Source organism: Podarcis tiliguerta, assembly GCF_965153285.1.
Source record: "Podarcis tiliguerta genome assembly, chromosome: 3".
NCBI classification, from domain to species: Eukaryota; Metazoa; Chordata; class Lepidosauria; order Squamata; family Lacertidae; genus Podarcis; species Podarcis tiliguerta.
In genome coordinates this window covers 4,439,262-4,466,252 of record NC_139536.1, presented here as the reverse complement: position 1 = coordinate 4,466,252, position 26,991 = coordinate 4,439,262, and the positions used below count along the sequence as shown (strand labels likewise).

Below are 26,991 nucleotides of genomic sequence, written 5' to 3'. Positions count from 1 at the left end.
TCACCCCTTAACCTCCTCTTCTCCAGGCTAAACATGCCCAGCTCCCTTAGCCGTTCCTCATAAGGCATCGTTTCCAGGCCTTTGACCATTTTGGTTGCCCTCCTCTGGACACATTCCAGTTTGTCAGTGTCCTTCTTGAACTGTGGTGCCCAGAACTGGACACAGTACTCCAGGTGAGGTCTGACCAGAGCAGAATACAGTGGCACTATTACTTCCCTTGATCTAGATGCTATACTCCTATTGATGCAGCCCAGAATTGCATTGGCTTTTTTAGCTGCCGCGTCACACTGTTGGCTCATGTCAAGTTTGTGGTCAACCAAGACTCCTAGATCCTTTTCACATGTACTGCTCTCAAGTCAGGTGTCACCCATCTTGTATTTGTGCCTCTCATATTTTTTTTTGCCCAAGTGCAATACTTTACATTTCTCCCTGTTAAAATTCACCTTGTTTGTTTTGGCCCAGTTCTCTAATCTGTCAAGGTCCTTTTGAAGTGTGATCCTGTCCTCTGGGGTGTTAGCCACCCCTCCTAGTTTGGTGTCATCTGCAAATTTGATCAGGATGCCCTTTCTCTGCGCATTACGCTCCCAGTTAACTGGGAGCAAGCCCTGCTGTACTCAGTGGTGCTTAAGCTCAAGAGTAAACAGGTAGAATGTCATGGGCTGACTAGATGCTGAGAAGAAGTGAGAGGCTGCAGCTGGGGAACCCCCCAAGGGAATCCCCAGGAGGAGAAGACTCAGAGCCAGGGGATGATGATGGTTGGGCAGAGGGAGAAGACCTGGAGGAGGAGGTGTCAGAAGCTGAAGGGGCAACAGTTTTTAGTGAGCGGTCCAGAATCAGACACAGGAGACAGAGATGAGGCAGGATGCTGAAGAAACCAAGGAATCTAATCCCAGCTGCATCAGCACAAGTCGAGTGTTCAGATCAAGGGAAGTCATAGTACAGTGGTACCTTGGGTTAAAAATAATAATAATAATAATAATAATAATAATAATAATAATAATAATAATAATAATTTATTATTTGTACCCCGGCCATCTGGCTGGGTTTCCCCAGCCACTCTGGGCGGCTTCCATAGAAACCAAAAATACACTAAAATATCACACATTAAAAACTTCCCTGAACAGGGCTGCCTTAAGATGTCTTCTGAATATCAGATAGTTGTTTATCACTTTGACATCTGATGGGAGGGCGTTAAGTACTTAATTCGTTCCGGAGGTCCGTTCTTAACCTGAATCTGTTCTTAACCTGAAGCACCACTTTAGCTAATGGGGCCTCCTGCTGCCGCCACGCTGCCGGAGCACGATTTCCGTTCTCATCCTGAAGCAAAGTTCTTAACCCGAGGTACTATTTCTGGTTTAGCGGAGTCTGTAACCTGAAGCGTATGTAACCTAAGGTACCACTGTACCACTATTCTGTGTAGGTCAGACCACACCTGGAATATGGTGTCCAGTTCCGGGTGCCACCGTTTAAGAAGGATGTTGACAAGCTGGAAGGTGGGCAGAGTAGGAAGACCAAGATGATCAAAGGTCTGGAAACCAAGCCATATGAGGAACAGTTGAAGGAGATGGGTACATTGAGCCTGCAAAAGAGGAGACTGAGAGGAGATGTGATAACCATCCTCAAGTATCTCAAGGGCTGTCACATGAAAGATGGAGCCTGCTTGGTTTTTTCCCCCTGCTATGGAAGATAAAACTCAAACCCATGGCTTCAGGTTATGAGAAAGGGGATTCCAACTCAATACCAGGAAAAACTTTCTGACGGTAAGAGCTGTTTGACAGGGAACGGTCTCCCTTGGGAGACTGTGGGCTCTCCTTCCTTGGAGGTTTTCAAGCAGAGGTTGGGTGGCCATCTGTCATGGATGCTTTAGCTGAGATGCCTGCATTGCGGGGGGGGGGGGGTTGGACTAGATGACCCCTGGAGGTCCCTTTCGACTCTACGATTCTAAGAGCCTTATGCTCTCCTGACTGAGCTATTCACTCTCATTAGCATCTAGCACAGCAGTTCTCAACCTGCGGGTCCCCAGATGTTGTTGGACTACAACTCCCATCACCCCTGAGCTCTGGCCTTGCTAGCTAGGGATGATGGGAGTTGTAGTCCAACAACTTGTGGGGACCCACAGGTTGAGAACCGCCAAAAGCAAGACAAAGGGTTGGGAGGAGGCAGCCTTAAGAGTTTACCCACGCTTGGCTTAAGTAGGCAGGTTGGGTTATGGGGCTAATGAAACAACATGGGTGCAATTAAACAAAAGCCTTTCCAGCCAAGCACCCCACAAGGCCTGGTTAGCCTATTAGGTAAAGGGACCCCTGACCATTAGGTCCAGTCGTGGCCGACTCTGGGGTTACGGCGCTCATCTCGCTTTACTGGCCGACGGAGCCGGCGTACAGCTTCTGGGTCATGTGGCCAGCATGACTAAGCCGCTTCTGGCGAACCAGAGCAGCACACAGAAACGCCGTTTACCTTCCCACCAGAGCGGTGCCTATTTATCTACCTGCACTTTGTGCTTTCGAACTGCTAGTTTGGCAGCAGCTGGGACTGAACAACGGGAGCTCACCCCGTCACGGGGATTCGAACCACCAACCTTCTGATCGGCAAGTCCTAGGCCCTGTGGTTTAACCCACAGCACCACCCACGTCCCGAATGGCCTATTCCGAACCCTAAAAGGGCCACTTTCCCGCTCTCAACGGAAGGGCTGTGGATGACGTCCACAATTTAAAAACAAAGCCATTTCGGCGCTAGGCGCTTGATGCTCAATACAGCATTCCTAAGAAAAGCAGGGAGATATCCTGCTGACGTAAGCCGCGTAAGGAACAGGAGGAGAGAAGATCAGGCAGGGCAAGGGAGGTGCAGAGAGAGAAAGACTGATTCACCAGGGAAGTTCCACAATGGGTCTTAAATCAAAGGCATACATTATCATGACTAAGCTGACAGATTTGCACCGCAATGCAGAAAGCCGAGCGATATCCCAACATCTGCGCCGGCAGGAGAAGGCGCGGCGAGACGGCGGTGCTGAGCTACGGAGAGGGGGTCCAGGCGAGGCGTTTCCGAGCTCTTACCTGTTACCTGCGCTACGACGGCTTGCGAAATCCTCCGGTTGGCTAGGAAGGCTTTGATTTCCTCTTTTATCACGCTGCTGTCCCTCCTAACAAAACAGGGGGAGTTTTGTGGGGGGGGGGGTTGGAGGGTGGACGGGAGGGGAGGGGAGAGGAAGAAGAAGAAGAAGATTAAAAAGAGAGAGGGGGCAAGAAAGAGGGCCAGAGTTGAAGACGCGTTTAATTTGGGGAGGGGGGCGGCAGAGGGAGCGAAGGGCCTGACGCATGGCCCTCGCCGTCGGACGTTGCTTTGAATCCGTGTCGCCAGCTGATCAAAGCGCACGAGGAGGAGAACGGATGACTCGCGGTCCGTGTAAATTCATGCAGGCCATATGGGATGCGCAAAGTTTCATTACAGAGGGATGAATAAATCTCTCCCACCAGTGACGACGCTGGCATCAAACTAGGGTGTTGCACATGAGGGTGTAGCTTAGCGCATTGCTTAGCCGTAACTCAGGGACAGAGAACATGTTTTGCATATCGCAGGCCTTGGGTTCAAATGCATCGTCGGGGTGGGTTGGCAAAGAGGCCAGTCTGAAATCCCGAGAGCTGCCAGCCTGTGTAGACAAACTAGGCCCCTCCGGGCCTCGCTGTCTGGCCTTGGGGCTCTGCCCACGACCCCCACCCCAAATGCTTTTGCCCGGCAGGAACGTATCCTCATGACGAATTTATGCTCCTTGCTCCGCCCACTTTTCCCTCTGGCCCCGCCCACCACTGTCTTGTGGCCCTCAGAAGGCGGGCCAGATGGGGAAACGGCCCTTGGGGTCCCCGTCCCCCCCCCGATCTAAGGCCTGCTTGGGCCACATGAAATTCTGACTATTATTATAATTATAATTTATAACCACCTTTCTCCCTGACAGTAACTCAAGGCAGTTTGAAGGTAAAATAAGAACATCTGAAAACAGGGGATAGTGACAATGATTTGAAAAAAACCAACAATTATACACTAACAGAATTAAAACACTGATTCATAGGATTGCAGGGCTGGAAGGGACACTGAGGGTCATCTAGACCAACCCCATGCAATGCAGGGATCTCGACTAAGCATCCGCAACATAATATCTATCTATCTATCTATCTATCTATCTATCTATCCATCTCTCTATCTCTCTCTCTCTCTGGGAGCAGCCGCTAAACAGTAGCATGAACTTTCTCCAGGAAATTTTCATTACAGTTTTCACAATACAGTGGTACCTTGGGTTAAGTACTTAATTCGTTCCAGAGGTCCGTTCTTAACCTGAGACTGTCCTTAACCTGAAGCACCACTTTAGCAAATGGGGCCTCCCACTGCCGCCACGCCGCTGCTGCGCGGTTTCTGTTCTCATCCTGAAGCAAAGTTCTTAACCTGAAGCACTATTTCTGGGCTAGCAGAGTCTGTAACCTGAAGCGTATGTAACCTGAGGTACCACTGTACAATGAAATTTTATCTAGAATAAATGAAATCAGAAAGAAAGAGAAACAACAAAAGGAAAGGGAGGAAGGCAAAGGAAGAAAGAAAAGAGAGGAAAAATACAACATAAATATTAAATCACACAGAGAGATCCCCCTCTGTCACCCTCTATTCTAATTGTACCCTAATTTCCAATCCACACACGTTCGGAGGAACTTTCTGTCGGCAAGAGCTCCTTGACCATGGAGCACTCTCCTCGGGAGACGGGAGACCTTCCGTGGAGGCTTTCAAGAAGAGGTCGGACGCCCCCTCATCATGGATGCTACACTTGAGATCCCTGAGTTGCAGGGGGTTGGTCTAGATGGCATCTGGGGGTCCCACAGAGAAATTCCGCGCTTCCTCTGATTTTCGGCAAACCGCCTTGCGCGCCCCGGTTGAGGAGAGGGAGGCCAGAATTAAGGGTGCTAACGGCGAGCCCACAAACAGGAGGGCGCCCCACCCCGAGCCCCAAGAACTCACCTCATCAGCTCCTCCACCTTGTCGTCCACGTCCAGGTCTTCTTCGGAGGCCTCGAAGCTGTACGACCTCTGCGCCATGCTGCTGGCCAGCGGGTACCGCGTGGGCGACATCTTCCCGTTGAAGGCAGACAGCCGCTCGCTGCTCTCCCGGCCGTTCTGGTTGGTGGTGCAGGGCTGCGGGGAGGTGTCGTAGCTGTTGCTGGGCGAAGGGGACATCCCCGAGTGGTGCGTCTGCGTGGAGGCCGTGGCGGTGGAGGACGAGGCGGCCACGTTGTTGGTGCTGTTGCTGCAGGAGCCGCCGCCGGCCCCGTAGGCCGAGCGCCGGCCGAACTTGTCGCTGTGCTCCTGGTCGAGGCGGTCGAAGGTCTCCAGGGCGTGCAGGATCTCGTGCCGCGTCATCCCGGTGCGCCGCAAGCGCTGAAGCAGGTCGATCTGCTCTATGGTGAACCGGGGCTCGTCGGTGTAGTGAAACATGGTTTCCAGCAGGCTGCGGGGGCACAGGGGAAGAAGGTGAGGGGGGAAGAAGGCGCAGGGACGCGAGAAAGAGGCCCGGATCAGGCCAAAAGGGGCCTATTTGCAGGGGCGAGTCAGCAGTAGATCACACTGAAGGAGTTAGAGCTAACTTGCTATTAGCAAAAACGGGATCTGAACGGAAGTGAAAGGCCTAATGCGCGCCAGGTGGCGAGGGGAGCTTGTTGGTGCAGGAGGGGGAGACCCCCTTGACTCTTCACCAGCCCAACTCATCTCTGCCTCTCGGCCTCCCTCCTCCCCTGCTTCATCTTCTGCCTCTGATTCTAGACTTCTCTCTGCCACAGATTCTCCCTCCTCCCTAAGCCCTGTTACTTCTCCAGATTCCAACACCTCTTCAAGAATGAATGAATGAATGAATGAATACATAAATACATATTTATACCGCACCCATCTGGCTGGGTTTCCCCAGCCACTCTGGGTGGCTCCCAACAGAATATTAAAAACACAATAAAACCATTGCTGTCAACTTTTCCCTTTTCTTGCAAGGAATCCTATTCGGAATAAGGGAATTTCCCTTTTAAAAAAGGGAAACATTGACAGCTATGAATAAAACTTCCCTTCAGGTGTCTTCTAAAAGTCAGATAGTTGTTTATTTCTTTGACATCTGCTGGGAGGGTGTTCCACAGGGCGGGTGCCACCACCGAGAAGGCCCTCTGCCTGGTTCCCTGTAACCTCACTTCTCTCAGGGAGGGAACCACCAGAAGGCCCTCAGAGCTGGACCTCAGTGTCCGGGGTGGAGACGCTCCTTCATGTATACAGGACCGAGGCCGTTTAGGGCTTAAAAGGTCAGCACCAACACTTTGAATTGTGCTCGGAAATTCCCACCTCCCCACAGCGCCTATGTCTCCTTCTCTCCGGGGTTTTCCCCAAGCAATCGGAGACTCCTCCACCAGGAGGCCAACCTCTCCTCCACCCTTTTCATGCCTCTTCTGGTTCTGGGAGATCAGGTGGCGAAGGGAGCTTGTCGCTGAAGGAGGGGGAGACCGCCTTGACTCTTCACCAGCCCGACTCATCTCTGCCTCTCGGCCTCCCTCCTCCCCTGATTCATCTTCTGCCTCTGATTCTAGACTCCTCTCTGCCACAGACTCTCCCTCCTGCCTAAGGCCTGTTACCTCTCCAGCTTCCAACACCCCTTCTCAGCCTGCTCCCTCTTTTCCCTTGGACCGCTCATCACCATCCCACCACCACTCCCTTGTTAGAATTCCTGCTCCCTGGTTGCAGTCACGGGATTGTTGTCTATCACATGATGGTGTATGTTTTGACTCCACAAAGTGGGAAGTGACGGAGACAGGATGTTTGTGTTACTGTGTTCCGTGAAGTGGGACTATTGTCTTTTGTTCTTTCTCCTTGCTGTCTGGTGCTAGAGAGAGAGGGAGCCATGTTGCAGTGCTCTGTGTGTGTTTATATGTAAATAAAGTAGATTAGCCAAAATGCTGAGTTGCTGAGGTCTGTTACGCACGCTGCGAAGACTCTGAGGATCCCTAAGTGTGCCGATGTCTGTTGGCATCGGTCGCTGTGATGTTCAGGCTGAAGAACGCTTTTGAAGCTCCTGAACGATCGACCAGGAGGGAGAGAACATGCCAGTCGGGCATGTGTCTCTGCCAGGGTCCTACTCGAGTGTAGGACGAGCTCCTGACATCCCTGGGCTCTGAGCCTTCATCCCTTACGGTTCCCCAGCTGGTTCCTCCCCATCTTTCCTCTGCATCCAACAAGTCCCTGACACCCATCAATGTCTCCTGTGGGAGAGAGTTCCACAGTTTAACAATGTGCTGCATGAAAAAGGACTTCTTTCTATCTGTCCTGAAGTTTTCACCATTCAGGCCCGCTGGACGTCCAGAGTTTGAGTCTTACGTACACATGTTCCAGCTGTTCATCCCCCAACCTTTGCACAGCTGCCGTTCTGCCACCACACCGGCCACTGCGATCCCACGGGATGCGCAAGGAACCCTGATTAAAGACTGTGATGGTCCAATGCCACTCTGGAAAGTTTTCCAGCATCCAGAAACAAGTGGCTTGAGAAGTCCTGGCATGCTTGCAGACTCCTCTCTGGACTCCGGCCAAGATCACTGAACCTACACTTTTAAAGGACACCGGGAGGGAAGCTGGCATGATCTGGTGGGCCGGACGGGGGCTGTCTTGGTGGCAAAAGTCCAGTTCCATCACCAGCCAGAGACCTCATTAAAGTGACCATGCTGCCAGGAAGGCTCTTTGATCAGAGCTTCGAATTACGGCTGGGATCCAAATAGCTGTTTCTGGCGTGCCCAGGGACTTCCACCCACCTCTGTTGCCGGCGACGCACCTTTGGAACTCGCTGCCTCTTGACGCTGGCGTGATTCCTCCCCTCCCAACTCTTCCAAAGTAACTTTTAAGGCAGATCCACTTCCCCAAGCCGTCGCTACTTGATGTGGATTTTTAAACTTTGTCTTAATTGTCTTTCTGGCATAGTTAAGAGTGCTGGACCGGGACCTGGGAGAGCAGAGTTCGAATCCCTCGTTCGGACATGAATCTCACTGGGTGACCTTGGACCCGTTGCTGCCTCTCAACCTAAACAACCTCGCAGGGTTGTTGTGCGTGGATTAAATGAGGATGGGGAGAACCATGTCGGCCACCTTGAGCTCCAAAGGTGGGATGGAAATGCAATGAATAGATAAAAATAAATACTGTATTTTTCGCTCTATAAGACGCACCAGACCACAATGCAGTTTTTCGAGGAGGAAAACAAGAAAAAAATATTCTGAATCCCAGAAGCCAGAACAACAAGAGGGATTGCTGCGCAGCGAAACCAGCAATCCCTCTTGCCGTTCTGGCTTCTGGGATAGCTGCGCAGCCTGCATTCGCTCCATAAGACGCACACACATTTTCCCTTACTTTTTAGGAGGGGAAAAGTGAGTCTTATAGAGCAAAAAATACGGTATATTGATATAGCCTTCTCCTCCCCCCCTCATTGGGGCAGTGGTAGACTGAGACGCTATGGCGCCCTGGGAAGGAGGCGTGAGGGTTCTCACAGGGTCCTAGAGCCCTTCTACCTCCTTTCCAAATCCAGCACATGTGCTCTGCTCACCCAGTCCTAAAAGGTAAAGGTAAAGGGACCCCTGACAGTTAGATCCAGTGGTGACCGACTCTGGGGTTGTGGCACTCATCTCACTTTACTGGCCAAGGGAGCCGGCGTACAGCTTCCGGGTCATGTGGCTAGCATGACTAAGCCACTTCTGGCGAACCAGAGCAGAGCATGGAAACGCCGTTTACCTTCCCGCCAGAGTGGTACCTATTTATCTACTTGCACTTTGACGTGCTTTCGAACTGCTAGGTTGGCAGGACCAGGGACCAAGCAACGGGAGCTCACCCCGTCGCGGGGATTCGAACCGTGGACCTTCTGATCGGCAAGTCCTAGGCTCTGTGGTTTAACCCACAGCGCCACCCGAGTCCCAGTCCTAAATCCACCCCCAATTGGGGGAGGGCCCTTAGATCAGTTGTAGGACACCTGCCTTGCATGCAGAAGTTCCCAGGTTCGTTCCCTGGCATTTCCAGGTGAGGGTGACCTGAAACCTTGGCTGCTGCCAGTCAGTGCAGACAATACTGAGATAAATGTACCATCTCTGCACAAGGCAGCATGCTATGCTTCTAACCTAGGCATGTCTACTGAGTGGGAAGTTCCATTGCGCACAATGCGACTTGCTCCCAGGGCTACTTAACTGTTCAGTAATTGCAAAAGGGGCATGTCACATATTCAGATAAATCCTGGAGATGATATAAAGATAGATAGAGCCCCAGGGATGGCTCCGTTGGTGGAGCATGAGACGCTTGATCTCAGGGTCGTGGGTTTGAGCCCCACGTTGGGCACTGCAGGGGGTTGGACTAGATGACCCTCATGGGTCCCTTTCTACTCTACAATTCTACGATTCTATGATTAGATAGATAGATGAGGCAGACACACAGCATGCTTGCAATTATCGAGGAAATTAAAGCTTAATGATCACTAAGGAACCAATGATTACCATTATGAGGATTTTTTGAAAAGCGAGGACACTGACAAACTGGAACATGTCCAGAGGAGGGCAACCAAAATGGTCAAAGGCCTGGAAACGATGCCTTATGAGGAACAGCTAAGGGAGCTGGGCATGTTTAGCCTGGAGAAGAGGAGGTTAAGGGGTGATATGATAGCCATGTTCAAATATATAAAAGGATGTCACATAGAGGAGGGAGAAAGGTTGTTTTCTGCTGCTCCAGAGAAGCGGACACGGAGCAATGGATCCAAACTACAAGAAAGAAGATTCCACCTAAACATGAACTTCCTGACAGTAAGAGCCGTTCGACAGTGGAATTTGCTGCCAAGGAGTGTGGTGGAGTCTCCTTCTTTGGAGGTCTTTAAGCAGAGGCTTGACAACCATATGTCAGGAGTGCTCTGATGGTGGTTCCTGCTTGGCAGGGGGTTGGACTCGATGGCCCTTGTGGTCTCTTCCAACTCTTCTATGATTCTATGATTCTAAGATTAACGATACAAAAGATGTGAAGATGACGGCACAAAGTTGGTGGTCACAAGGAGCTGGAAACTGAAATAAGTTCTGAGAGATGAGAGGAATTCTGGGCACGGCGCTTGGACCGATACGGCTCGAGTTAAATGAATGAGCGACGGAACGATACACTGCTTTTCCAGGAGAAATTGGGTGCACGCATCCGGATAAAAAAAATGCTTGGGTCAAGAGATTTGTTCCTGACTTTTTTTGCATGGGAAACGTACACCTATCAGCAAACGACAGAACTGAAGATGATGCTCAAACAGATTTTGGTTGGAAGCCGAAAATCTCTTGGAATCCTGAATTCTCTTGGAATCCTAAATGCACTTGCTAGACTCATTGTTATGTACTGAGTTGAATAGGATCCAAACTGCAGCAGTCTGATTGGTCCTAGAACAATAGGATCCAAAAGGCAGCAGTCTGATTGGTCCTAGAACAATAGGATTCAGAATGCAGCAGTCTGATTGGTCCTAGAACAATGCAGCAGTATGATTGGTTGGCAGGAACCACCCAATCATGCTCCAGATAGAAGTGAATCCACAACCTGATTGGCTTACAGTAGAATTCCGGAATTAGCCAATCATGTGCAGCCCATTGTGTAAATAATGTATATAAGGCAGATACTTTAAGGGGACTTTCATTCATCACTCCTCAGCACTATGAGCTGAATAAAGAGCATGAAATCACTTTGCGACTCTGAGTATATTTCACTCATCGAGCACATGGAGAATTAACTTGGGGCAATTTCACACTAAGCTAACAAGTTCCGTCAGAGGAAGCCCTGTGCAAGCTCTTCTGCTTGAGAAACGGGGCCTTCCCTCCTGCACCCCCGAAATCGGCCTGGGGGGCAGTGGAACTCCAGAGGGGGAGGAGAGAGAGGTTCTTCTGCCTGGAAATCTGAAACGCTTGTGGTGGGAACACCCTCCTTTATTGCAACAGGGAATTCCTCCCGCCGAACAACCGGTGAAAAATCTGGCTTTTCCTGCCATGTCCGTCCGAGTCTTAGAACTGCAATGCTCAGAGCCAGTGTGGTGCAGTGGTTAAGAGCAGTGGACTCGTAATCTGGGGAACCGGGTTCGCTTCCCCGCTCCTCCACATGCAGCTGCTGGGTGACCTTGGGCCAGTCACACTCCTCTGAAGTCTCTCAGCCCCACTCACCTCGCAGAGTGTTTGTTGTGGGGGAGGAAGGGAAAGGAGAACGTTAGCCGCTTTGAGACTCCTTAAAAGGGAGTGAAAGGCAGGATATCAAATCCAAACTCTTTCTTTCTTTCAGCCGTAAATTTCACCGTTCACCAAATTTCTGCTGTAACACACACAGAAACTCTCCACAAGTGCTACTAAGAGTCTCATTGAGGGAATCCTTAATCGCTTCCAAAAAATGGAGGAATGGAGAATGAAGCTAAGGGACTATGCAGAACTGGATAAGTTAACTGGGAAAATTAGATATCAACGAGATCACAAGTTCATTGAGGACTGGAAAAAAATTTCAGAGTATTTGAAGAGTGTATGTGATGAGCAAACAACGCTAGTGGGCTTCAAAGAAGCTTTGTGAAAAAATAAGGAATATTGCAAAAATGCAAATAAGTTTATAAAGGTTTTTTTTTTTTTGTTTTTAAAAAGGCGATACTAAATTTGAGGAATGCGTAGACAAAAATCTAAATACGGATGATTGTCAGAGAAGTTATGGGAAGTCGAAAAACTGAAAATATGTTAATTGGGAAATTGTATGATTGGAGATATTTGTGCAAAACTTAATAAAAATTTATTTAAAAAATAATAATAATCGCTTCCAAAAAAATGTCTGTGATTGAAGCCAGGTGCGGAACTGCAGATATAGCTAGTTCAACATGGCCCCCGGGTCTCTCTTTGTGGCCCTCAAAACTCTCTCCAGGCCACATCTGCCTCTTGCCTGGCTGAAATGGGTCCTTGGATTCTGATAACGCCTCTTGCTGGTCTGGGTGCAGGATGGGACAAGGGGCATGCATGGAAAATAGCCCTTTGCACAAAGAAATATTTCACATTCGCTGCCCCGCCCACTTCTGCCTCTGGCCACGCCCACCACTGCCATGTGGCCCCAGGGAGGCTCCCCAGGAGGGAAGGCGGCCCTCGGGAACAAACAAGTTTGTTGCAACACCCCTCGCTCTCGCTCATGTGAGAAACTCATCCTGCATCTAACTTCCAGCATGCTGAATTTTTCAGCTTTCAAATTCCCCCAAAATGAGGGGTGCTTAAAAGTCAAAACATGACTTGGGAATTCAAAAGAAAGGTTTATTTGTGTGTTTGTTTTGTTTTTTTACCTTGCATTTTTGTGTTGTGATTTACGGGTAGAGAGCAGTATACAAACTAACAGATAAGATTAGATTAGATAAAATAAATTCATATAAGTTATTTTTGCTTGGTAAGCAAAATGTGTGTGAAATTGCATAGAAATAAGCCTGTAGTGATATTATATATTACTATTACTATTATTTATTTATCTATCTATCTATCTATCTATCGTTTAGCATCTCCTGACGATTTCAGAAGGCAAAATCAAAAGAGTTTGGTTTTCCGAAAGTGGTTTGCATGTTTCTTCATCGAACGCGGACTTGCCAAGCTATATGCGGTCTCATCACAAAAAAGGAATAGCTGATTTGAATTCCTCCCACCCAAAATCGTATTTTCAAGACGCCTCGCTTTTAAAAAAAAGTGTAAAAAAAATAATAAGTTTCACCTCCTAAAATGATGCACCCTAATCCAACATGAATATCCTGTCCTGGATATTTCTGAGAAGGTGGCGACGTCCACAGAAGCAGTAACTTCAAATCCCAAGACAGCCCTGGAAACTGCAGTGAGAGGACCACATCAGAGGAACAGAAAGAGATGAAAATGTCATCTTCCCCACCCTGGAAGAATGGCAGATGAAGGTGATGGACTACATGGAATTGGCGGAAATGACTGGCAGAATCCGAGACCAGGGAGAAGAGTCGGTAGAAGAAGATTGGAAAAAATTTAAAGGCTATTTACAAAAACACTATAAAATTAATGAATGTTAGAATGATGTTGGATTGAGGTTAAAGGGTTATTAGTAATAATGTGGTGAAGAAATATGGAAAAATGGATGGTTAAAAGATGAAAAACTAAAGGTATAATACACTAAGATAAAGATAAGGATAAGGTAGAGGGAAGGGATTTGCTGACTAAAATAATGGAATTGGAATACAGAGAGGGAGGTGTGGGGAAGTCCGGGAAACAAGCAAATGTAAGAAATATCATGGAAATTGAATTGTTTTTATATGTTTTTATTTTTGTAATTTGTATTTTTGTATTTTGTATTTTTTTCTCTTTTTTCTTTTTTCTATCTGAAAACTTTAATAAAATATTATTAAAAAAAGAAAAGAAAATGTCATCTTCCTCTGCATTTAAGGGTGACCCATTGCCCAAAAGGGGCAGGCCCCAGTTGCAACAGAGGCTGCAAGACCCTGGTGTAAATCCCTCGTGTAAACGTGCCCTCGTGCTCCAGCCGGCCAATTTACTAAGTAGCTCGGCAGCCAGACATTTAAGAATAATGTGATGTTCCTTGTTAATTAAGGGACACACTTTCCCATTAGCGGTTTATCGCTACATAATGTTTGCAAGACCTTATAATTCCCCGCAACACCATTGCTTTCAATTTGTTTCCTTTGAATGGGGCCAGTGCTGGCCACATTTTTAAATTTTTATTTTCCATCCCTGGGCTTGACCAACTGTTGGGGGAAAGTGGGAGAGGAAAGAGAGCAAGACTTTCTTTTCAAACTAAAAAAAATTAAATAAAATAAGAGCAGATAAATAAAGGAAGGGCGTTTGCGCTCTGCAAAGAGTCATCTCTCTTTCAGAGAGCAGGAGATTGTCAAATGAGGCTGCCTCTGGAAGCAGAAATATTTGCAACAGAAACGGGCATCATTCATCAACCTCGTGCTTAAAATAAATAAAAAATCACACTGAAACGGTATTATAAGAAGGTACAGGCTGGCTGAGGGGGAGGGAAAAGGCTTGCAAAAACCCAGGGACAGGGTGACTTTCCGGAATTATATTATATTATATTTCCATTTCATCAGACTGCAGGGGAGAGAGAGAGATGGAAAACCAAGCCTACTCTATTATTATTATTATCGTTATTGTTATTGTGGCTGCAGTACATTACCTCACCTGGAGTACTGTGTCCAGTTCTGGGCACCACAGTTCAAGAAGGACACTGACAAACTGGAACATGTCCAGAGGAGGGCAACCAAAATGGTCAAAGGCCTGGAAACGATGCCTTATGAGGAACGGCTAAGGGAGCTGGGCATGTTTAGCCTGGAGAAGAGGAGGTTAAGGGGTGATATGATAGCCATGTTCAAATATATAAAAGGATGTCACCTAGAGGAGGGAGAAAGGTTGTTTTCTGCTGCTCCAGAGAAGCGGACACGGAGCAATGGATCCAAACTACAAGAAAGAAGATTCCACCTAAACATTAGGAAGAACTTCCTGACAGTAAGAGCTGTTCGACAGTGGAATTTGCTGCCAAGGAGTGTGGTGGAGTCTCCTTTGGAGGTCTTTAAGCAGAGGCTTGACAACCATATGTCAGGAGTGCTCTGATGGTGTTTCCTGCTTGGCAGGGGGTTGGACTCAATGGCCCTTGTGGTCTCTTCCAACTCTATGATTCTAGGTTGTGGACTCTCCTTCTGTGGAGGTTTTTAAGCAGAGGTTGGGTGGCCATCTGCCATGGATGCTTTAGCTGAGATTCCTGCACCCATGAAGATGTATGCGACAACGGCCGTGAGAGTTTTAATAGCACAAGGATGGAAGACTGAAGAAACCCCAACTAAAGAATCATGGCAAGAAAAATACTTACCTGAGAGATCAGTGGCCATCTGAATCCTCCCATCCCTTAAAAGGTCATTTAGCAACAGTTGTACTAAGATACTTCCTATTCCCAAATCGGTCCCATTCAAGCTGTCCGTTATAAGGACTTTGTCTGTGTCTGCTTGTTTTCCTCTTCCCTCCTCACCTTTTTTTTCCCTTTTGTGCCATGTCTTTTGCCCTGTGCTGCCTTGTTTTTATTGCTCCTACGTATGAAGCTCTGGGAATCTTTGGACCCGACGGGCTGCGTTAAACTGCTGCCGATGTGCAAATTTAATAAATAATATAGGACTTTAATAAATAATAACGTCATGAAATGTTATTATTGTTACTGTAAGCCAGTTTTAACGGTAATAAAAATCAAAAGCATTTTGCTTTAATAATAATAGTTAATGATGCAATGCATTTTAAATAATTTTTTACTTACTTAACGAATGACGATACAGAGCATTTAAAGACACGGCACGTCGGCTCACAGCTCCACATGGCAGGCCAATAAATGACCCCCTTTAACTGTCTCTAAGGGATGGTCTGGATTCAATCCGCTCAATAGGTTCTCAAGCAAAAAAATTGTTTTGTAAACCACTTTGAGGTCTCCTGCGACCAAGTGGTATATAAATGTTGTGAAACAAATACAGTGGTACCTTGGTTCTCAAAGGCTTTGGTACTCAAACAACATGGAACCCAAACACTGCAAACCCAGAAGTAAGTGTTCCGGCTTGCGAACTTTTTTCGGAAGCCAAACGTGCTCCATTTTGAGTGTTACGCTTCCAATTTGAGTGCCACACTTCCGTTTCGAGTGTTACACTGAGATCTGTCTGTTTTTGCTCTTTATTTTGCGTTTTCGTTTCGGTGGCTCTTTTTCATTTTTGTGACTGTGTGGAACCCAGTTCAGCTACTGATTGATTGAATGTGCGACCGCAGTACATTGCTTGTCGCTTTCATTTTATGGATCAGCGGTCTCGTTAGATAGTAAAATTCATGTTAAATTGCTTTTTTTAGGGGTTGCTTTTAAAAATCTGGAGCGGATTAATCCATTTTGCATTACTTTCTATGGGAAAACGCGCCTTGGTTTTGGAACGCTTTGGTTTTGGAACGGACTTCCGGAACGGATTAAGTTTGAGAACCAAGGTACCACTGTAAAATAAGAATATAAATAAAGTCGCCTGGAACCAGGCAATGCTTTCTCTTGTTCCTTGCCCCAAATGTAGAGCCCCCATGTCCAGAGGAAGTTTGCTGCTGAATAACAGTTGTCGGGCAGCAAAGGTGCAAAAAGATCCTTGCTTTCATATCCTGCTTGCTGGCTTTCTTGAAGCACTGGGCTGCTCCCTGTGGGAGGCAGGATACTGGGGAAGGGAAGCAGCAGCAGCGTTTGAAATTAGCCAGGCGCATTTTGAACCTGGCTTTCAACCACTTGTGACCAAGCGAAGATGCCCGGGTGCCAGGATTGTGCCTGACATCTCCATCATCTTGGTACAGGGACCCTTGTACCTACGGGACCGCCTCTCCTGGTATGTCCCGCGGAGGACCTTAAGGTCCACAAATGACAACACCTTGGCGGTCCCAAGTCGCAAGGTGGTTAGATTGGTCTCAACCAGGGCCAGGGCCTTTTCAGTACTGGCCCCAACTTGGTGGAACGCTCTGTCACAGGAGACTAGGGCCCTGCGGGACTTGACATCTTTCCGCAGGGCCTGCAAGACGGAGCTGTTCCACCAGGCCTTTGGCCAAGGCACAGTCTGACCCCCTCCTTTGGGAATCTCTACCCAGTGGCCCTGCATCTTTCCCAACATCAGAGTCTTTTCCAGGGAGTCTTCTCTTCTCATGAGGTGGCCAAAGTCTTGGAGCCTCAGCTTCAGGATCTGTCCTTCCAGTGAGCACTCAGGGCTGATTTCCTTCAGAATGGAGAGGTTTGATCTTCTTGCAGTCCATGGGACTCTCAAGAGTCTCCTCCAGCACCAGAACTCAAAAGCATCCATTCTTGGGCGATCAGCCTTCTTTATGGTCCAGCTCTCACTTCCATACATCACAACTGGGAAAACCATAGCTTTAACTATAAGGACCTTTGTTGGCAAGGTGATGTCTCTGCTTTTTAAGATGCTTTTTAAGATGCATAAATCAATAGGAGAATGTTAATGCTTTAACAATTTTGTAAACTGCTTAGAGAGCAATGGTGCCCCAAGTTGGGGGGCACTGCCCCCTACGGGGCAGTGGGAATACCCAGGGGGGCACAAAGAAGCGAGGGGGCGGCAGTGGAAGTGGGAGTGCCAGATATGTAGACTAGCGGACTTTGAAAAGCTGGTATCACTGAATCAAGTTCATCAATTCTGTTGAATTAATTTAATTAAACACTTTTAATTGGATTGTGAATAAATGTGCAATTCATCGTTGCTGTTTTGAATTGCTGTTATCTTCTTTAGTGAGTCATGCAAACTGCTATTCTGAATGATGCCTTTTATAGGGTAGGGGGCACTGAGGATGAGTTTATGGAACCAAGATGTAATAGCCTGAGAAAGTTTGGGAACCAGTAGCTTAGAGGTGCAGTGGAACCTCGGGTTAAGAACTTAATTTGTTCTGGAGGTCCGGACGTAACCTGAAACTGTTCTTAACCTGAAGCACCACTTTAGCTAATGGGGCCTCCTGCCGCCGCTGTGTCGCTGGAGCACGATTTCTGTTCTCATCCTGAAGCAAAATTCTTAACCTGAGGTAATATTTCTGGGTTAGTGGAGTCTGTAACCTGAAGCGTATGTAACCTGAAGCGTATGTAACCCGAGGTACCACTGTATTCTTGAAATCAAGTGGGATATAAATTTAGCTGAATAAAACGAATAAATAAAACCTCACTTTAGCATCTTTCCACTTGCCCTGATCCTGAAAACCGGCTCTGCCCCAGTGAAATGCAAGGTAAAATTGTAAAAAGCAGGCAGCGCAAGGTCCTCTTTGCACCTTGCCACAACCTGCAAACCCAGGGCTTCTGTTTAGGCATGCAAGCCAGGCGCTACAGATGCAGAAATCCGCCACACGCTTTCGATCAAAGCGATGACAGTTAATAAGAACAGCCCCAGACGTCTGAAAATAAATCCAGCATAATCAAATGCTCGACGCCGCACGACTTATACAACTCAGGCCAAGAATGGAATAGCAACACATCGTTCTTCCGAGTGTCCTCAAGTCCTTCAAAGCTACCTCATTCAAGCAGAGGCTTTGAGCAAAGCTATTATTCCGGACGGAGGCTGAACTTGGGCGTCACAGCCAACTGCGGCTTGCGCAAACCATACATAGCCTAGAACCTACACAATGGAGGTTCCACGATCTACAACAGAGAAACTGTGGTTCAAAGATGCCAGCTCTGGCTTTCTGCGTGCGCAACGAATCACAATATAGAACAGCCTTTCGCAACGTGGTTAACACTGGATAAAGCTGTTGGAAACTGCAACCCAAAATATCTAAAGCATGGGTAGGGAAACTAAGGCCGGGTCCAATCGCCTTCTAAATCCGGCCTGTGGATGGTCTGGGAATCAAAATGTTTTTACATGAATAGAATGTGTGCTTTTATTTAAAATTCACCCCTGTGTTACAGTCATACCTCATGCTACGTTTGCTTCATGATACGTTTTTTCAGGTTGCGTCCCGCGGAGACCCAGAAGTACCGGAAAGGGTTACCGTATTTTTCACTCTATAAGATGCACCAGACCATAAGACGCACCTAGTTTTTGGAGGAGGAAAACAAGAAAAAAATATTCTGAATCCCAGAAGCCAGAACAGCAAGAGGGATTGCTGCGCAGCGAAAGCAGCAATCCCTCTTGCTGTTCTGGCTTCTGGGATAGCTGCGCAGCCTGCATTTGCTCCATAAGACGCACACACATTTCCACTTACTTTTTAGGAGGGAAAAGTGAGTCTTATAGAGCAAAAAATACGGTACTTCTGGGTTTCGCTGCTCGCGCATGTGCACGCGCAGACGCGCAAAATGACGTCACGCACATGTGCAGAAGCGGCGAATCGCAACCCGCACATGCGCAGACGTGTCGCTGCAGGTTGCGGTCTATTCATGTTGTGAACAGGCCTCCGAAATGGATCCTGTTTGCAACAAGAGGTACCACTGTATTAGTGGAGCATAGGAATCCATTCATCCCCCCCCCCATATAGTCCGGCCCCCCACAAGGTCTGAGGGACAGTGGACCGGCCCCCTGCTGAAAAAGCTTGCTGACCCCTGATCTAGAGGGTGCTGGGTTGGAGAAGGCTGGTGAAGCATTGCTTTGGTTTCCCACCAGACTCGGGTAAGGGCAAAAGAAGAGGTTGCTGGATCAGGCCCGTGGCCCATCTAGTCCAGCATTCTGTTCTCACAGCGGCCAACCAGTTGCATGTGGGAAACCAGTGTTGCAGGAATTTATGTATAGGATGGGGGGTGGGTTGTCCCTCCAGCAGATATCATGCACATGCAGCCCACTCCCAAAATCAGCACAATCACTTTTATGACTTTTGTGATTTGTCCCCACAAAACACTTCTTTTTCCTCCTAAAAAGTAAGGGGAAATGTCTGTGCGTCTTATGGAGCGAATGCGTGGTCCCTGGAGCCGAATTGCCCAGGGGCAAAAAGCAGATTTGGGGTTTTTTTGAAAGAGGGAAGGGGTTGTTGGAAGAAAGCCGCTGATCAGCAAGCGATCAGGAGGGGAGATAAGGGACTATAGCGATAAAAGAGGCTGCCTGGGAGGGGAGAGGTAAAAGCACATGGATCCTAAGGATTTTTGCATTGGGTCACTCCAAATTCACCATCAGATCACATAGCATGTCCATGGCTACAGCCTGCACCCAAAAAACCACACTTCCAGTGTTTCATGGGGCCGCAATGGCACAAAAACGTGGTTACAAAGCACAGATCCACATGGATCCTCAGGATTTTTGCACTGGGCTACCCCAAACTCACCGTCAAATCACATATAGGAGTATAGCATCTAGATCAAGGGAAGTAATAGTGCCACTGTATTCTGCTCTGGTCAGACCTCACCTGGAGTACTGTGTCCAGTTCTGGGCACCACAGTTCAAGAAGGACACTGACAAACTGGAACGTGTCCAGAGGAGGGCAACCAAAATGGTCAAAGGCCTGGAAACGATGCCTTATGAGGAACGGCTAAGGGAGCTGGGCATGTTTAGCCTGGAGAAGAGGAGGTTAAGGGTGATATGATAGCCATGTTCAAATATATAAAAGGATGTCACATGGAGGAGGGAGAAAGGTTGTTTTCTGCTGCTCCAGAGAAGCGGACACGGAGCAATGGATCCAAACTACAAGAAAGAAGATTCCACCTAAACATTAGGAAAAACTTCCTGACAGTAAGAGCTGTTTGACAGTGGAATTTGCTGCCAAGGAGTGTGGTGGAGTCTCCTTCTTTGGAGGTCTTTAAGCAGAGGCTTGACAACCATATGTCAGGAGTGCTCTGATGGTGTTTCCTGCTTGGCAGGGGGTTGGACTCGATGGCCCTTGTGGTCTCTTCCAACTCTATGATTCTATGAGTCTATGATTCTATATCATGTCTGTGGCCACAGCATGAACCACAAAAATCATACATCCACTAATAAGTTGCCCCAGATTCAACCGGGCAGCAATATTCTTTAACAAAAAACCGGTCCCAAGCACCATCTCAAAAGATACATTATCCCTCCTCTCACATACGGGAGGCGATGTCTCTGAGATGATGCTTCTACAAAAAAATGCAAACCTCGTGTAAGAAAATGCACTCCCGCTTCATAAATATTGTTTTTACCCATATGCAAATTCAATTGCAAGATCAATTAAACAGACTTAAGACTCGGGTGATTAAATCAATCAAAAACATTTTAAATACGTTTGCAGCCCTAACTGCCAACTCAAATATACAATTAAAAGTGGGGGGGGGCAGCAAAGTGAAAATATACCACCTAAGCCACTTGTTTTAAAAGTCCAGAAGGAAGCATTTGACAACAGAATGCTCACAGACTGACAAGGCCAATATTTTTGGTCCTGTGCTCCCTTGAAGGAAATAATCCACTTACTCGAGGGCTGGGTGTTGGTCTTTGTCCTTTCCTAGTTTCGTCTGAAAACTCTGAAAACCTGTGTCAGGCGTGACATCGTCAAGTGCTGGAATTATGATGCTAGAGGAGACTCTTGAGAGTCCCATGGCCTGCAAGAAGATCAAACCTCTCCATTCTGAAGGAAATCAGTCCTGAGTGCTCACTGGAAGGACAGATCCTGAAGCTGAGGCTCCAATACTTTGGCCACCTTATGAGAAGAGAAGACTCCCTGGAAAAGACCCTGATGTTGGGAAAGATGGAGGGCACAAGGAGAAGGGGATGACAGAGGACGAGATGGTGGGACAGTGTTCTCGAAGCTACCAGCATGAGTTTGACCAAACTGCGGGAGGCAGTGGAAGACAGGAGTGCCTGGCGTGCTCTGGTCCAGGGGGCCACGAAGAGTCGGACATGACTAAACAACAACAGTTTCGTCTGAAAATCTGTGCCGTAAAGTGTGCACCAATCTGGGGGTCTCCAGCAGGCAGTTTCTCAGAGCTTGCCCCCTGCAGACGTCTGATGCTGCTGGCGGCATGGAGGGAGACGGGCAGGAAGGGAAGGAGGAGACAGGAAGCGGCAAAGCAGTTGGCACAAGGCGGAACAGAACTGGGTGGGAAGAGATGTAGGGCAGACTAAAACTTACTTTCCGCCCAAAACCGACACTCAGGGGCTCAGAACGTGCTGCATGCAGAAGGCCTCAGTTTCCATTGCCAAGTAAGGTCTGAAATGTGCCCCGTCTGAAACCCAGGAGAGCTGCTGCCAGCCCGTGCAGGCAATGCTGAGCCACAGGGGCCAACGCTCTGACTCACTAGAACGCAGTTACGCAGTTTCTAACGTTCCCTGTACAAAAGGGTTCTGCTTTTTTCCTCTCCTCCTGCATGGACTTAGATGGAGAAAATAAAAAGGACCGCCATCACCGCTGAAGGTGATGCCTGCATGTTCTTTAAGGGCACCTTTGGGCACGGGGCGGGGTCACCTTGACAGCCGCTGTCATTGTTGCATTGTCAAGTTGGAAGGGACCACGATGGCCATCTAATCCAACCCCCTGCAATGCAGGAATCTTCTGCCCAACGTGGGGCTCGAACTCACAACCTCAGGTTTTCTCATTCTCTACCGACTGAGCTTAAAAAGTAGAGGCATCACCTTGCCAACAAAGATCCGTATAGTAAAAGCTCTGGTTTTCCCAGTAGTGATGTATGGAAGTGAGAGCTGGACCATAAAGATCGCCGAAGAATTGATGCTTTTGAATTCTGGTGCTGGAGGAGACTCTTGAGAGTCCCATGGACTGCAAGAAGATCAGACCTATCCATTCTGAAGGAAACCAGCCCTGAGTGCTCACTGGAAGGACAGATCCTGAAGCTGAGGCTCCAAGACTTTGGCCACCTCATGAGAAGAGAAGACTCCCTGGAAAAGACCCTGAGGTTGGGAAAGATGGAGGGCACAAGAAGAAGGGGACGACAGAGGACGAGATGGTGGGACAGTGTTCTCGAAGCTACCAGCATGAGTTTGACCAAACTGCGGGAGGCAGTGGAGGACAGAGTTGCCTGGCGTGCTCTGGTCCATGGGGTCACGAAGAGTTGGTCACGACTAAATGACTAAACAACAACAACCGACTGAGCTACCCCGCGGGCGGTTGGCCAGGGGGCAAGGCTGCAGCCCTCCACCTCCCGGGAACTCCTCCCGAAGAGGGGCTGAGCTGAGATGCCACTGCCAAACAGCAACAGGAAAGGCTGACTGGTCAGTGGTGGCCCCAGCGCTCTGGCCAGCGCCAGCGCTGTCCACACAGAAGCCAAGAGGCTGGATCCTGCCCCCAGACAGAAGTTTTATGCAACTCACACTGCGCTTGCAAAGGGCAGGGGAGAAGGAGAGCTTGCATACAGTGGTTAGGTAAAAAAAATCTTACCTACTTGGTGTAAGAACATCAGAAGAGGGTGCTGGATCAGACCAATAGCCCATTTGGTCCAGCGTCCTCTTCTCACAGTGGCCAACCAGAAGCCTATTATGGGAAACCAGCAAACAGGACCCAAACTCAAGAACGACTCTTCGGTTTCCAGCAACTGCTGCCTCCAACTGTGGCTAGTAGCCTTCAATAGCCCCATATTTGTCTGTTTCATACAGAATATTTTTTGGGTTTCCTTATCCTTCCCCCCGCCCAGCCCCTTCCCTGCCCCTAATGCGGAAACCCTGGGAATAATGGTAGTCCTACCCCCAAAACAATTCTAAATAAATCAAGTCTCCAACAGAAACAGCATGCATTATGCATTTCAGAGCAGGGAAGGTTGTGCAGATCTGACAGATTATGAATCAGCAGTTTGCCAATTCTTTCTCCTCCGGGAACTCTGTTCCCTTTGCTCGATCAGCCGATTGCCCCCCCCCCCCACATATCTGCTCAAAAGCTCCTTTTTTTGCAGAGGATTCTGGGATGTTGTCTATCTAGGGCACGTTCCCAGACGGCAATCATGCAACCAAGTTCCACCCCTGCTCCTAGCAAAATGGAGAGCTCTGAACACACACACACACACACACACACAGGGTTCGATTTCAGGCATCCCCACTTAAAAAGATTGGGGAGCAAATGGTAGGAAAGAGATTCAAAGACTTGAAGAGTTGGAAGGGGCTGGTATGTATAGTATAGGTAGATATAATACAGAGTAATGTAGGTCTGTTTTATGTTATGAAAATAAAGTATTGTGTAGTGTATACATGTACTGTGTAGATGTAAATGTATGTGTTCTATATGTTAATAAAATATTTTAATAAGTCTTAAAAGTAAAATAAAAAATGAAGAGTTGGAAGGGACCCCAAGAATTATCTAGTCCAACCCCCCGCAATGCAGGAATCTCAACACGTGGGCCCCCATCCAATTTGAAAACCATACCGGACCCTGCTTAGCTTTGCAAACGGGCTAGCAGTATTATTGTTATTTGACCAGGGCCCAAAAAGGCATTTCCAAGCCCAGGACCGGGCTACGCCGATCAACATATTAAGGCAGCTTCCTAAGGGTGAGCAAGAAGAAAAATAAAGGAGGCGGACTTTATTTTTTATTTCCTTTGCACCATCAATCGTTTTGTCTCTTTCCCTTGTTATTACCAGGAAAGATCATCAAGGCAAACTCTTGCATAGGAGACGACTGAGAATCCGCACCAGAACTAGGCAAACCAGTGGTCCCGACTGCTGGAAGTGTGTGTTTTTGGACCACAGAGCGCCCCCTTCAGGCACAGAAAGGGACAACAATGTGCAACACTGGTCCCTGCGATTAGCAGGCCGCATTAAGTATTTGTCTTGTACTGGACAGAGCAGTTAACTCCGGCCTTCACACCTCCAGTCCTCAATGCTGCTCCAGCCTTGAGCCCCCCACTCCAGGTATTTAGAGGGACCCCACAAATATGTGGTTTGGAAGCTGCACGGTCAGGGGGAAAACAATGCTGTCCAGGGTTGTAAAGACTGCACAGAGAATAATTGGGTGCACTCTTCCCACCTTGGATCAAATCTATGCTTCCAGGTGCCATAAGAAAGCTGCAGAGATGGCGCAGGATAGTGCGCACCCCGGAAATGATCTCTTTCAGCTTCTGCCTTCTGGAAGAAGGTACAGGGTTATAAAGACTAGGACTAGCCGCCTGAGAAACAGTTTCTATCCAAATGCGATTTTGGTTTTAAACGCAGTGTAAGGTAGTTTCTGGGACGCGGGTGGCGCTGTGGGTTAAACCACAGAGCCTAGGACTTGCCGATCAGAAGGTCAGCGGTTCGAGTCCCCACGACGGGGTGAGCTCCTATCGCTCGGTCCCTGCTCCTGCCAACCTAGCAGTTCAAAAGCACATCAAAGTGCAAGTAGATAAATAGGTACCGCTCCAGTGGGAAGGTAAACAGCGTTTCCGTTGCACTGCTCTGGTTCGCCAGAAGCGGCTTAGTCATGCTGGCCACATGACCCGGAAGCTGTACGCCGGCTCCCTCGGCCAGTAAAGCGAGATGAGCGCCGCAACCCCAGAGTTGGCCACGACTGGACCTAATGGTCCCTTTACCTTTAAGGTGGTTTCTATGGGAGCATATTGTATTTAATTATGGGTTATCAGTGTTTTTAGGCTTGTGGGTTTTTGAATGTCTGATGTAGACTTTTTCAGTTTGGTTGTTCTGTATGGGACAATGACAATAAAGGTTATCGTATCATATAGACTTCCATGGGGTTCAGCCCTGACCAAAAGAGTGGGAGAAAAAGACAGGCAGGAGGAAATCAACGTACCAAGTCCAACTTTGATACCAAGCTTCTAGTCTGTACCAAGCATCTATGGCACTCTTCTGCAAACCTTTCTGAACCAGTGGACACATTTTGAATTTTGAGTGAGGGCTGTGGGCACCACATGCAAACTGACTGCCATGGGCGTAGGGAATAGCACAAAACGACTGCCTTGAAGGGTGTGGCATAACAGAAAATTAAGAGAGAGTACAGCCATGGATAATTTCCCCCATAATTGTATTTCCTTTCTGGAAAAAGGTTTAACTTGCTGAAATTCTCAAATAACCTTTGTAAAAACAAACAAACCAGAAGCTTTTCTTTTGGGTATTATACCTAAATTGTATGGAAATTTAAGAATAATACTCGCCCTAAAATGGAAAGAAGCAGAAGTCCCAGCAAAGGAAGAATGGATACAAAAACTTATGGAATATGCAGAAATGGCAAAACTTACCGGAAGAATAAGAAATCAAGATAACAAACTTTTTATAAAAGAATGGAAATGGTTTATTGAACTTTTACAGATAAATTGCAAACAGATAAAAACATGGGCAGGATTATTGTAATAACTTGCAGTATATATTTAAAGTAGATCATTAAATGAGCAAATTAAATGAATTTGGATATGCAGAAGATATTAAAAAATAAATTTAAAGAACCACAGAAAGAGGGGGAAGGAAGTCAAACTTTGAAATGCTAAAATGATTGTAAAATTAATAAAATGTATAAACTTGAAAAGTATAAAAACTTTTGTAAAAGTCTAAGTCAACCCTAAAGCATAGGCTAAGCTGCCATCCTTTACCAACTTATCCGGAAGCCTCATTAAAAACAAAGAAATCTATTTCTGAGTAGACATTTGTACATTTGTACTACAACTTAGCTATACAGTGTGGTTACTTTGCATTGTAAGTTAACTGTACAGCGGCCCATTTCACCAAAATTGCTTAGAAGGGTACCTGCACATTTTGCTGCCTAACTTTCTTTCTGGAAGGCAAGAGACTTACTTAAAAGAAAAGTTCAAAGTCTGGGGCCTTGGGGTGCCAATGTGGGCCTTTGAGGGCACCGTAGTTTTCGTGGGCAATCCACTTGTTTGCAAAATAAGCACACAGCATTTGAGGAGCCCTACAGAAGGGAACGGGAAGCGGGTGGCACTGTGGGTTAAACCACAGAGCCTAGGACTTGCCGATCAGAAGGTCGGTGGTTCGAATCCCCGTGACGGGGTGCTAACTTAGCAGTTCAAAAGCACATCAAAGTGCAAGTAAATAAATAGGTACTGCTCCGGCGGGAAGGAAAACGGCGTTTCCGTGCACTGCTCTGGTTCGCCAGAAGCGGCTTAGTCATGCTGGCTGCATGACCCGGAAGCTGTACGCCGGCTCCCTTGCCCAGTAAAGCGAGATGAGCGCCACAACCCCCAAGTCGGTCATGATTGGACCTAATGGTCAGGGGTCCCTTTGGCAGGAGCAGGGACCGAGCAACGGGAGCTCACCCTGTCGGGGGATTCGAACCGCCGACCTTCTGATCGGCAAGTCCTAGGCTCTGTAGTTTAACCCAAAGCGCCACCCATGACCCAATAAATAAGTATCTCTCTTCAAAAGCTTTCCACCTTGGTGGCTACAACTACAGCCATACCTTGGAAGTTGAACAGAATCCGTTCCGGAAGCCGATTCAACTTTCAAAATGTTTGGAAACCAAACTGTGGCATCTGTGGAACTGTGGAAGTTCCGGCAGCCAATTGGAAGCCCCGTCGGACGTCCAGCTTCCAAAAATCGTTCGAAAACCAGAACACTCACTTCCAGGTTTTGATCATTCGGAAGCCAATTTGT

At 47.7% G+C, this 26,991-nt stretch overlaps 1 protein-coding gene across 8 annotated transcripts in view; it reads right to left on the bottom strand.

Annotated features, from left to right (window-relative positions):
• HMBOX1 (homeobox containing 1) overlaps positions 1 to 26,991 on the bottom strand; it is a 129,246-nt gene that overhangs the window by 35,378 nt on the left and 66,877 nt on the right. For all 8 annotated transcript variants that reach the window (XM_083432710.1, XM_083432709.1, XM_083432714.1 and 5 more), the window contains exons 3-4: positions 4,999 to 5,484; positions 3,054 to 3,139 (exon numbers count right to left, since the gene is read on the bottom strand). In XM_083432710.1, the coding sequence (XP_083288836.1) occupies positions 3,054 to 3,139; positions 4,999 to 5,484 (572 nt within the window). The remainder of the gene's footprint in view (positions 1 to 3,053; positions 3,140 to 4,998; positions 5,485 to 26,991) is intronic.